General features: G+C 35.7%; 1 protein-coding gene across 1 annotated transcript; it reads right to left on the bottom strand.

Annotated features, from left to right (window-relative positions):
* Positions 1 to 270: 270 nt before the first annotated feature.
* Positions 271 to 8,902, bottom strand: LOC145776820 (neuromedin-U receptor 2-like). The gene is made up of 3 exons (XM_082588042.1): positions 8,430 to 8,902; positions 6,940 to 7,146; positions 271 to 934 (listed from the first exon to the last, which is right to left on the bottom strand). The coding sequence occupies exons 1-3, from the start codon at positions 8,900 to 8,902 to the stop codon at positions 271 to 273; spliced, it is 1,344 nt and encodes a 447-aa protein (XP_082444168.1).
* Between the last annotated feature and the right edge of the window lie 4,926 nt (positions 8,903 to 13,828).

Raw genomic sequence — 13,828 nt, 5'->3', positions numbered from 1 at the left:
TCCTTGGTTAAAGCACCTCACACTTTGCCAACTTCTCTGTTGTGCCATCACGTTGTAGGGTATTTAATGCTCAGCAACATGCTTTAGAGCTCTTTCCAGGACGAGCAAAAGGTGCCATTTATAGTCCCACGCGACCAAAACCCAGCTATGCCAGTTTAAAACAATACTGGCACATTCTGTTTAACATTATAGGGCGACGTAAAAGAGTGAAGGTATTTTTTGCATACGATTGAGCGATAATTGGTATGGTGCCATTAGACAATTGATAAATCAGTTGATGTTTAAAAATACCGTTTTTTCAAGTATCTTTTTAGCCGCTCGAAGAAATTCACGATTCTTGACGTTATAAATAATGCAGTTTACAAAAGAATTAGCCAATACCAATCTTGAAGAAATAAACATGAAAAGATTCCAAATGAAATTCGTTTTAACATTAAAATCCTTTGGAAAAGCGACTAAGTTAACCTCCTTGCATTTTGAGAAGGATTGTGTAACAACAAGTGGAAAATAACAAACAGTGAAAGCTATAACCACAGCTTTCAAGGTAGAGTTTAAAGACTTCTCCAACCTCTTGAATCGTTCTCTCCTTTTCTGCTTTGGAGGAGAAGGGACGTCATTTACGCTCGCGGTGAGTTCGCTGCTACAATCGTATCTCTGACGACGCATCATCAACCATGATGCGAAAGTAAATCCCCAGATGATTGACAGACCGACGCAGATCGTAGCTTCGTACAGAAAGAGATTATCCATTTGTGTCGATAAAGTCATTCCCATGTGATGGATAAAATATCTGTCTCCAGGAATAAGCTGGATCATAGGAAGAAATCCCAAGAGTATAGAAAAGAGCCAAATTCCTGCTATCATGCGTCTCGCCGTTCGAAGCAGTCGCTGCCGATGACGCCAGTAAGTCCGAGGTCGCGAGACAGCGATCAAACTGAAACAACAGAACAATAAGTAAATTTATCATAAGTATTGATTTTTGCACTCAGTGCTGTGAAGTTGTGGAAATTGTCGATTTGTCCTATTCATTTGGTTAGTTGAAGTGGTAGTTCCACGAAGTGTGCTTAATCATTATGCTTAATTTTTACTTCTATTTATTTAAATATTTGGGTGGTAGCTGACTTTGGTGACTAGTTGGTCTTTCGCTGCCATCCTTGGGCGAACTATTTGCCAACAAAAACGAATGATCTAAACTGAACAACATCAGTGACAAAGAAAATTGCACCAGATTTATTCCCAATCCAACTGCACAACGCGTTTAGATTTACAGCTGAGTTCGCTACATTGGGCCTACTTGGCCTATTTATGAAGTCTACTTTTCAGTATTTTTTTTCGTAAACAAGTGGAGTGATAGGGTTGTCTGGGTTGCTAACATTTTAGTAACTTGTGTATGATGGATCTGTCTTCATTGAAAATCACACATGATCTAACATAAATTAGAAAAAGTGTCCAGTGCATAAATAACGTGCAATGGATTCCTGGTATATGTGAAGTTACTGGACGCACAAAAATGTCAAATTTATGTATTTGAAGTATTTCTAGTTCTGTGTTTTCATCTGTAATTTGTGCTGGATAAGTAGTATTTCGTTTCGTAAGTTAATAAAAAAATGTTGAAGTCTAGCTGTTTTGTTAATTTCTTTTTTCCGATTCACTGCATTAACTTTGTTAGTTACACCACGTCTTTCTTATTCTGATGGGTCTTCTTCTTTCGTTTGAGACTGATGGGTGATGTGCCGCAAGACCCAAAAGATGTCATAAACAAGTTCACTAAAATGTTGACAACATTTTCGCACAAACTCTGCAATCTCATGTATTCGTAAAGGCAAAATATGTTGAAAAAATAATGAAACAAGCCCTAAACTTCACACATCTCACTTCTCATTTTTTTGCATCTTTTTGAATAAGGCGCTAATGATGCTCTACACTAGTAAAGCGAATTGCATATGCCATAGATAGGACTCAGCTGATTCTCCATCCAGTTTTAATAATAATAAAACACTTCTCGTTTATTAATCTAAAGCTGCAGAAAATATCACAAACTGGTGATATTTCGGTCTTTATCAAAATAAGGGGTGCGGACAAAGTCCTTGGACGAAAATTAAATTTTAATTTTTTATTTCCTTAAATAGATTCAGCAAGTATTTGATAGTGCATATTTATTGTATCAAACCTTATCTTTCAGAATGCGTCATCAGTTTATCATAATTTAGCTTTATTTTCAAGTATGAGTTGATAAAAGTGCAGCTATCATTGAGCTTCATCGAGCAGGCAAGACCAATTCAAAGATAATAAAGCTTCTTAAAGCACCGAAATCAACGGTTTATTACATTGTCAGCAGGTTTAGAGAACTGAACAGAACTGAAGATCGCCCTCGAAGTGGGAGACCACAAACTTCTCGAACCTCAAAGGTCGCTAATGCGGTTCGAGCCAGAATCTGTCGCAATCACAAGAGATCCATAAAGAAAATGGCTCACGAAATGGATGTGAATGAAAAGACGATCAGGAAGATCGTTAAAATCGATCTGAAGTTGTCCCCCATTAAACCGCAAACTTGCCAAAACCTTACAGACCTCCAAAAAGAAAAGAAACTCGCTCAAGCTAAAATTCTTCTGAACAAAATGAAGTCTGGTACGGACACAGGAGAGATCATTTTCTCAGATGAAAAATCGTTCACATTCGAAGTAGTGTCTAACCAAAAAAATGATTGTATCTTTGCTAAGTCTTCTGCAGACATTCCTGCCTCCACGAGAAAAGTTTTCAGGCGCTAGAAACCGTTTTCTGTCATGGTGTTGGCCGTTGTCTCCAAACGTGGAAGTCTCCCCTCCTTTTTTCCACAAGGCGCTAAAGTTAACACCAATAGGCCAAGGAACAATTCAAAGCAGAGGCTAAGGAACACTTCAAAAAGAAGCCATTCACATTCCAACAATACGGTGCGCCATTCCACATGTCCAAAAAAACAAGAAAAGGTGCCAAAACCATTTTCCTCATTTCTGGAGCAAGAAAGTTTGGCCACTCTGAACACCAGACCTGAATCCAATGGAGTTTTGTGCTTGGTCCATTTTGGAGGCAGATGCCTGTGCTTCATCCTATGCCTCAGCTGAGGCGTTGAAGTGCTCTTTCAAAAAAGCATGGGGAAAAATACCCCACGAAGCCCTACGTAGACCGGTAGAGAGTTTCAGAAGTAGACTTGACCATGTTATTTAGGCCCGAGGGGACATATTGAATAAAACTTTGTACGATTGTTAGCTACTGTCTTGGCAATACACCGCTAAAATATTTTACAATTTTATTCATTATTTACAGAAATATTACACTTTAAAACAGTGTAGATTATTGGTAGAGTGGCGGATTCAGGAGAAGCATTTGGAGCGATCGTCTCCTCTCCCCCCATGAAACATAAAAAGTAACTTTATTCACGGTGTATTTGCAAAGTCAGATTAATGTAGACCTGCTCATCATTGTGTTTTATTGAAAGGGCCCTCTCTCCCCTTAAAGCTACTTGATCGATCCGCCCCTGCATTGGTACATGGGTACGTAAGTATTCTTTGCTTTGCTTATGTACTTTACTGGAAAAATAAAAAGTTTTCCACTGTTTGTACTGTATTAATGAAAATAAGTAGGCTACAGTAAAAAGAAAAACAAACCAAGTAGCTTCACGACTCATTTTATAATGAATCAATACGGATTAAAGCCTCCTTTGAGGTGTGCAAAATCATGAGCCCAAGTCACGTATGGGTCTGCAAGTCCAATTCTATGATTGTGATAGAAAATCTGACAACGGCTTAGAATTGGCTGCAACTTAGTCGTCAAATATATTAATTTTAGTTAATTGCTGCTTTACTTTTCTCAGTATTTATAACTCATCAGTAGGGCAAGTTTTTGCAACTTTTGCAACTTTTTTTTACAGCTTCCGGCAGCTTCCTAAATACTCAGAATTTATGTAGTATGATGTTTTAAGCTGTTTGTAGGAATTTTATATTGCAACTTTTTGCAACTTTTTTCTATTTTTCATGCAACTTTTTACTGCAACTTTTATCAAGTATTGAGCAAAATGTAAAGGAGTGATTTAAAAAACATGCTATAAAACTGTTTCTAGTACAGTATGGTTCTATTCTCTTTGATTTGCACAACAAAAGCTATGTGATGGATTAGCTGCATCTTAATGTTATCTATGACGCAACAGTTTGCTTGCAAGCTAGAAGTTCAACAACCTCAGCCAAGCACGACAGCGCCCGAACTAAATTAGAAGTGGAAGAATGACTTGGCTTTTGGCCAAGCCCGCATAAACGGAAACAGGTTGTGTCTAGTCTTTCGAAGTAAATGAATGGTAAAAAGGTAAATAAATAAATGCAACTCTTTACTGCAACTTTTGTTAAAATTAAGTGCAACTTTCTCATGTTTTTAGTGCAACAAAAACTTGCCCTACTCATCAGTTTCATGAGCAAAAATCTTGGAGCACTTAAACACTTGAGAACATCATGAGATCATATTTATGCAAGAATTGCTTTATATCGTATACAAAATAAAAGAGAAAAAATTTTGCTTGTTGATATAAAATTTCTTTCTGAGAACGAATTTCTTTCCAAATGGAAAGCATTCTTCTTTTTTGTGTACCATGTCTATTTCAAGCCCAAACGGTCATACACCGCGAAAGCATTACTTCAAGTAAATGCAATGTGCAACTATAACCAGGTCCCCAGTGCCCCCTAAAACGGGATAATTAACTGCAGAGTAGAAGAACCCAAATATGTTATGGTAGTTTTTAAGTTAAATAAGTTGTAGATTTGACAAGAATACAAAAAGGATTCAAAGCAAACTTTACAGCAACATCTACATAAATACTCAGACGGCAAATCAATCGTTTTTTTTTACATTGGTTCAAGGTTTGCTGACTTTGAATCAATGTAAAAACGATTGCTTTGCTGTTTGAGATGCTTGAAACCATGCTGTTGGATGCGCATGTGACAAGCGACTATGTATTTACTGTACGTTCAGATCTATTGGGTTTTGTAACTGTAAACGTTAAAAAAATATTAAGTTTTAAAAAAACTTTGGTGCAGTGGCATTTGGCGCATCTTGCAAGATCTGTAATAAGTAGCCTACAGGCAAAAATCGGGCCGCTGTTGTATTGTGCTACATAAAAATAATGCAGGTGCAAAATGGCGTCAATAAAATGTCTCGATAATAATTGGTGATTTTCAGCCACTGTCACAGTTTTCTGGCTGTGCTCTGTAAGGTATCGACGCTTCCTATTAATGTTCGTGCTGAATGTGATGTCTATATTGCTTCGCTAAAAATCTTTTCTTTCGTTTCTTCTGGAAGCTTTCTCTTGGCAGCCTCTTCGAAAGTGAATTTATTCCTGTCAGGTGTTTGATGACAGAATTGAACTTTTGCATACATTTTGTTGTTAATGAAAATCGATAAAGGATTTAGTGTTGCTCTCATGAGTAGCTGGTATCTCAGTTGCTGTGACGTAGGGGGTTGCTCAATTAGCTTTTAAAGCGAGCACACAAAATCACGTCACCTTATAGTTTCAACAAAAAGAAAATATTCTTAAATCTAAATGATTCATATCACTCAATTTAGGTCTGGTTCACAATTTATACAGAAAACGGTTATGTAGTGAGCCTATAATTATTTGAATTCATGGTCTATCGTAAGAAGAATTGTTTTTTGAGCGAAAATATTTGAAGAAATTTGAACTTATCTTACTGTATAACAAACCAAGAGGACTCTCAACAATTCATCTAAGTGAAAGTAATAAGCATTATATAAGAGGTTATATTTATATAAATCAAATCAATAAATTGCCAAAACGGGTCGATATTTGTTAACGTCGTGAAATGTTCTGTTTCATTACAGATTGATTTTGATCTATAATGATTGATCGAGCGAAGAATCCGAGAATGGTATACTTAGCTCGATAAACATAACTGAACTCATATGAGCAATCCTCTTGTGTTTTATTTTCTACTGCAAGACTTGATTTTGGAGAACATACTTGCAACGTTAACTGCTACATCACAAAAAATGCAAAACAATGACATTTTCAGAACAATGAACATGGAAAGACCAGATATTTCACCAGCTGTGTACAGTTTACTCCAACGCTGCCCGCACACGTCTGCTTCTGTGAAAAATTGTTTTTCGAGGCTTTGCAAACTTTTGGCCCAGAACAGAAACTTTAATGCGAAAATGTGAAACATTATGTGACATTTCAACTCTTGTTTTTTGTGATGTTAATTGTAGAGATAGATGCCTGCTTGTACAGTCTTCAGACGAGGATTTCAATGTTTTTTGTTGATCCAGCCTACTTTTAAATATAAAGCACAAGAAACAATAGTTTACGCAGTCAAATTTTCGTTGCGTCAATAAAGTTATTTTTTTTAAGTCAATTTTTTTCGATTTTTAGGTCAATAAAAACTTGCCCTAGTAATGATGAATGTGAATTTTCGTCCCATTTGTTGCATATTATTTGGTATATTTGAATGGCAGACTTGGCAAAACCAGATCAAATCTTTCATTTTCAAATCTTTCCGTTTGCTGCTGTCTGAGGTTCAAATTTAATCAGAAAACTTTAAAGGTTTGTTTAGTGTCAAATTACTCTCGAAAATTTATTACTCCGGAAAATTTGTAACAAATCAATGTATAACAAAAAATCTTGGATAATTACCTAAAACGACTTCATGTTGCAGATGTAATTTAAGCTATTTTTGATGAGGACACACGATATTGGGTTGAGAACGTTTGAAAGTTTATTTTGATGGTTGTATATTTTCTTTGTGAGATAAACAATAAAATATGTTGAACCCATTGAAGTTACTTTGTTTTGTGTTTTTGTGTGTCTGTGGTACAACAAAGCGAACCCTCTACTAAAGCTTTACCTGAAAAGAAGTATGAAACAATATAAGCATAACCCATCGGACAATCTTACCGTACCGAAACGCGGCTGATCCCATCAACGTGAACAAAGAAGCGCACAATGAAACGCTTGTGAAGAATCCAGAAACATTGAGGAACCAGAAATTGTTTTCAAATGTCTCTGCCATGTCCCATCTGTACTTATGATAGAAGGCGAACACGGTGCATGGTTCCGTCACAATTCCCACTATGAGGTCAGCTGCTGCTAAAGAAAGAGAGAAATACCTGGAAGTAAAACGTTTGATTATTTTTACATGAAAAATCTGTTAAAAATTTAAAATAAAAATCAACAATTTTAAATTTTTCATGAACTGCAAACTTTTGCTTTTAAAATTACTTGTCATAAATAAACTTCAAAATATGCTCTTAAATATGAAAAGCTTTTTCGTTCCTAAAACCCATACAAATCGAACATATGTTTACTTTTCTTACAAACAACTACAAATAGGTGAAAGAAAATAAATGACTTCCAGATGCGTAGAAGCGATAAGTCATTTTAGCACTCAACAATCACAAACTCATTTGCCCGGCTCCGTCGACTGCGTAGCCGAGTGGTAAGAGCTCGGTATAGCGCTTGAAAGGGCGCCGGTTCGACACCGCTCAAGAGCATGTGGCTGTGTCTTATGAAAGACACTTAAAGACAAGTCTGAAGGTGGACAGGAAGATTGGTTTCCTTGACTTCCCACTTACTTAATCGAAATATACAACCACAGGGCGCAAGCCTGTGGTTGTATAGCTTTGTTTAGCCTCAGCCCTTTTTTTAGTTAAAATTTAATGTAGCTACTGTAGCTACAAGTTTTCAACAAAGTTGTTTTAATCCAAACAAAGATTTTATTTTTAGAATTTGTGTATAGTGATCATTGTTATGTCATAAGTTGCTTTTCTTGGTAAAATGTTTTTTCAGGTTAATGTTTAAAAGCAGAGACAACATTAACTTTAGTGAGTGGCACTGTTTCACAACAATGGCAATGAAACGATCTCGAGCGTTTTTAGAAGCTCGCATTGGAATGATACTGTTGTCACAATCGGTCAGTACTAAGGCAAAGCTGCTTCTTGATTCAATTGTCAACCGTTTTATTTGGAATAATGACATACTATGGGCCTACAAGGTCAACAAAGTGCTTTTGTGGCCAAAAACATTCTTGTAACAGCTATAGAATAATATCCACCGCGTCTGAAAGCTCCACCACGCATGCCGCATGTACTGTACTTCAATTACGCATTTTCTAACTGAAATGATATTGACTAATAAAACTTAAATACTGACTAATAAAAATCATAGATCGATTTCGCTATCACAGCATCCTCAGTATGATCATGTCAAGAGTGATGAAATGATAATGCATCACTTTTCAAAACTTTGATTTTGAAAACTATTTCTGAACGCCATATAGAACAAAGCATGTAGCCTATAACTATTGAGTATTCAAGATTTAAGTAAAAAAGGCATTCGTGAAGTATCAGATAAAAAATTTAAATTTTATGGTCATGACCAATGCACAACTTACCCGTGAGATGTGGCCAATATTGGGGTTTTTATAATGACAAGTACAATCAAAATATTGGCGGGAATAATAATAAGTGAAAAGCACAGATCAAGAGCTGTTATGATCCAGAACCCAACTCTGCATGAGGTAGGCATGCACTTGTATATAGTGGGAGATGAGTTGTATATTTCCTGGTTGCTTTTCCAGTAAGTGCAAGTGAAAGGCATGCAGAAAGGAATGTCTTCGAGAATTTTTTCGTTAAACTGCAACTTCAGAACACGTAACTCAGACAAATTCTGCTTCAATCGTTGTGAATTTTGTTCTAACGTGCCAATGAAAACTGATTTAACATGGATGTACTCAAGAATGGAATGACAAGCATCCAGAACGCTTGCAATCTCTTCTTCTCCAAATGAGCCATGTGAAGTGGTGAAGTACTGCTTTATTCCTTTGTGTATTGCCAAATCTAGTGAAGGAGTTTTATGAAAAGCCATAACCCCGCAAATTTTATGGAAGCTTGCGCGATTTCTTCCTCCACAAGAAAACAAATAAACAAGTTTATTATAAAGAGTGAAATTGTAACTTTGGTCCAAACACTCGTGTTCCAAGTCTTCTGTTTGATAATAATATTCGTTTGCTGCGCCCCTCGTGACGTTCTGTTCTTCCAGGCTCAGCATATACTCCAAGAAAGATGACTGCTGAGGTCGATATAAAACTGATTGATTGGCTGCAAAATTTTCCAAAATAAAATTGCTGTTTTTGTTTAAACTAAGATTCAATATATTATTTGCAGCAAATACAGGCATCAAAGTGCCAAAATAAACAAGTAAAAAACGGTTCTTGCGTTTTTCCATCACTTTTGCTTATTCACGCACCTGCTAAAAATATGGAATTTTGTGTAAGATGATGCAGTTAAAATTTTTACAAAAAAATTGTTGCGGCTTCAAATGCACAAAATAAATTCCAAAATAAATTCCAAAATTCAAAATTCCAAAATTCAAAATTAAAAAATTAAAAAATTCAAAAATAAATTTCAAAATAATTTCCACTACTGACATAACTGCAAACTCAGTACAGATAACGTTTTTGTCTATATATTTGCTTGAAATGTACAATTGCCCTACAATACCAACAATATGCAATATGCATTATTAAAAATAGGTTTATACACTTTTTGCTGTCAAAGTGCACTTTATTTACAATACAAAACGCGTATTATCTCATCATTATTTGCTGTAATAATGCCCATGATTTCATCATTATGAGTGGAAAAATGCGGAAATATTTAGCCCTGAAACAGATGTTACATCAAATATGCTGCTCTGAGCGGACTATCACTTACTGCGCATTAGACTTAAAACAACATAAACAAGAAATAATATAGTCGGATTTGTTAAAAGTTTTATCCTTGTAAGAGCATTTATAGCCGTGCATTGACAAAGAGGCCTTGCAATAAATTATTCTCCGTTTGGTGCTTCACAATGAAATTAATTCGAATTATTTGTTATGCAATAGCTTTAATATTTAATTATGTTAGCTGGCATTATGCTTTGGAATTTAGATGACTGCCATATAGCATGAAGAGCTTTTCTTTGCTTTTTTATCAAACTTTTAATTTTTAGTCAAACTATATTTAATTTATTTTTTTTGTACTTCGCTTTGTGAATGTAAAGATTAAAAATTGTTTTTTTTTAGCTACTGGTACTTATTGTGCGTGGAAATAAAACGTTTTCTAGTGCTTCAACTTGTCTGCGCCCTTCCAGAATAAGCGATTGGCATAGGGTGAAGGAGAATAATTAAAGAATAGTTGTCACATGTAAAACCTGACAATTACATCAATCACGGAGACACAACTACATTACAACCACTTTTTGGACAAATTGCAGTACAGATCAAGTTGAAGCAAGAAAGCAGTTTTCTAACAGATGCCGGGTCTTTCAAAGCATGAAGAAGTCAGAGACAAGCAATACGAAAAACAATTCTAAAATCATCCAACTCGCACTAAAGCGATGTTTCAACCACCGGAATCCCTTCTCCAAAAACAAACGTCTTTGAAAAAAGTAAAAAACACTAAACTGACTGATGTTAATCGTGCCATATCTGCAATGGTAAAATGGGACTACAATGTGGGCCCAATTACATGTTTCTGTGGCACTGAGCCCAAAACAACGAGCCATATTCTTGTGTCCCCTAAGCTTACCACCTGGGACAGTAAGTAAGACCTTTCAGTGTACAACCATGTTGCAGCGGAATGTGCCAATCTGTAGTTACACTGTCAATAAAATTTAGGGTACTAGACAGAAGAACTGTGGAAACAATAAAAACGAAGACAAGATAATGACCACAGCACAAACAAATCTCACACAACTTGTGCAAAATTGATATGGAAGGTTTACATTCTGAATTGAAAATGGTAAATTCCACAATTTAATTTCAGCCACTGCCTCACCCGAAACTCTTAAAAAATTAAAAAAAAAAATTGCATTAAAATATAATACTGTGGCCTACTGTAGTTATAAAGGTGGCAAAATTTCCAGCTTAGTCAGGTAAACATTTTATTTTCAATCAATTTTGATTTGACTTGGGGTAACGCCAATGAATATTAAAAATGCCACTCATTTTTTTTTTGAAGCCATAGCAATTGCATTGGCACCTTAAGTTAAAGAAGATTGACATTCACGTAACTGCTCATCAATGCATTAGTGGCTTATACTCAACTCGAAGAGAATCTAATCTTTGATAAATTGCTGCATTAACTGCGATCGCTTCGTAGTAGCACATCGTGAAATTTAATCAGCGGGAACGGAAGCAAGAAATTTCACCTAATATTCAATAAAGGAAGTTTGCAATTGAAAGACAAAATATAGCTGAGAATGAAAAAAACTGATATTATTTTTTTCATACTTTGCAAAGATGACATCGCTGATATTTCTTTCATTCAATTCGCCTTCGTATGTCTAAATTCTATGAAATCTGAGACAAGACTTCTAACACCAAATCCGCTTTTAATTCCATTCTATACGCAATATGAATTGCTGTATATCTAGATTTCGAGTATTAAACTCTCTTCAGTACAGCTTGAATAGCGAATGAATAAACACTACAATGAACCAGTATATATAATGCGAAAACAACACGTAGGCAACAATGACGAAACAAATGCTTCATCATCATTGTCTACCTGGCAGGAGATTTGACAGTGGGGAAACGGTATAAGCGAACAACAGAATTTTTTTCAATTGACTGGGGGGGAACGTTGTGGGCGAAAGCACATCGATTCGAAACTGCTCGCACCGATAGTCAGATAGTGTTAAGTACGCGGATGTGTATGAGCATGACACAGACCGTGGTGCCAAAATGGGAGCAGCTGACTCAATGACTGGGATTTTTTGCTACTTCTAGCTGTCGCGATAGATCTCCAACCATCCCACAGTGCTGTACCACCTGTTTTTACTGTACGCCCAACCCTCCAATACAAAAGACGGAAAACCGTGAACTAACGCATTGTAAATATTGTCACAAAGGACACGAAATATAATCATTGTTATTTTTATCAATCAAAGTTAGTTCTTCCTTTAAAATGGCTACGTAGCATCTTTGAAAGTATCATCCGTTTCTTCTGGAGTTGTGATCACCAAAACCTCACATTTTGATGACTCAGAAACGTCGTTGGTAGAAACGGGTTGAGAAGTGTGGAGTGCAAAAATGTAAAGAGATTTGTTGCACAATAAAGTCTGCTTCTGATCTAAACAGTCTGCTTCTGATCTACGCAGGACAGAGCGATATATATTATTATAAACCAAATTTGCCTTTTTTGCAGTTGTTCAGGCTAGTTGACATGAGAGATTGAGAGCATTGCTTGGCTAATGATGCATTGCAATTTCCGCATGCCATATGGCGTGTGTTAAAAAGTGCCTTGATTTATGACGTAAAATAATCACTTAATCTGAAAAGTTTTCTGTGTTTCTATCGGAAACAGAAAAAAAACGTTGCTTAAAATAACAGTTCAAAAAAAAGTTGAAACAAAAAACATTATAAAGCAAGGTTTACTTTAAAATGTTGACGCAGTGAAGTGACAAATTCATTAAGTTGCCTATTTTAGTTAATCAAACTGATAACGCAACTAAGAATTTTACACTGAAAAAGTTGGAGATAATAAAAAGAAAGTATTTTTTTAGAGAAAAGTCCATCATTTAGTAACGTTGGCAGGTGGGTCCATGGAGTATTTTTGGACCCGGGCCAAGATGATTTGAGGGGCCCATAACCTTCTTGAGGCCAAAAAATTAAAAAAAAACATAAAATATTCATTGAAAATAATACGTTTTTCTTATTAGCCTAGTATTTTGATGTAGGACCCGAGGGTCTCATAGGTAGGCTACCGGGTCCAAACGTGACCTTGTGAACGAAGAATCTTCAAGATCAACCGGCGCTGGTTCACCTCTCGGGGTGTGCGCTTGAGCAAAGCATTTTAAGGAATGCTCTCCATTCAACGGCACCTATAGTGAGTAGGGAATGGAATAATTCCCCGGCAACAACACTTCAACAATATGAAAATTTCACTCTGTCAATCTCAGTAACTGGCCCTGCGTCAAAAGCCTCTACAAGTATGCGAAACTACCAGAAATAACCTATCAAGGCTTTGTCAGTTCAAGGATAAACATTCAAAACCAACCAAGAGGGTCGATGAATCGGAAATTAAATGAAAAATTGCTTATTTAAAACACTTTGCAATGACAATTACATTTATTATTTTGTGTGAGCGAGGCAGTTTCTCAAATGTTTAGATTTGACCATATTTTTTGCTGTGATACTATATGATTCTTTAGCATTTCTTTTCATAATGTATTTTTTCTTATAGGCTTGAAAAGGGCTATATGACTAGCCGAAAACGTTCGCTTTTTGTTTTTTGTTTTTATAATGTTAAATGTAGTGTTGTTGCTGAGTTATGTCTGTTTATGGTTTAAAAGAGTTACCTCTCTACCCAAATTGTACAATTACATTTATATTCAAATAATAATAGCATTAATGTAACAGTTTAACAATACTCTTGATATAATACCCCATTTATCAGAAACAGTGTTTTAGGCACTCAACACACTAACATTAATAAAGCCCAATTTGTGACATCTGCAGTAGACCCAAAACCAAACAAGATTTACGTTATACAGAGAACGAAGCAGACCTGAGCCAATTCTTAATAAACAGTCCATTGTAACAAAAAAACAAAGCTGCCAAAATTGTAGATACTAAACTTATACGTTTAGCAAATGTTTCCAAAACAAAACTGTTCATCTTCAATACCTCAAAAGCTTATTAAACGCTGATGATTCAATCTAAACTGTCTTGGAAAATAAATAATTAAAAATATTTCAACTTCAACAACTATTTTATTTCGAATAAGATCAACTCCGTTTTTTTTT

The sequence above is a fragment of the Aplidium turbinatum genome, chromosome 9 (genome assembly GCF_918807975.1).
Source record: "Aplidium turbinatum chromosome 9, kaAplTurb1.1, whole genome shotgun sequence".
Lineage (NCBI taxonomy): Eukaryota > Metazoa > Chordata > Ascidiacea > Aplousobranchia > Polyclinidae > Aplidium > Aplidium turbinatum.
The sequence above is the reverse complement of the archived record's forward strand: the minus strand, read 5'-3'. Positions and strand labels throughout refer to the sequence as shown.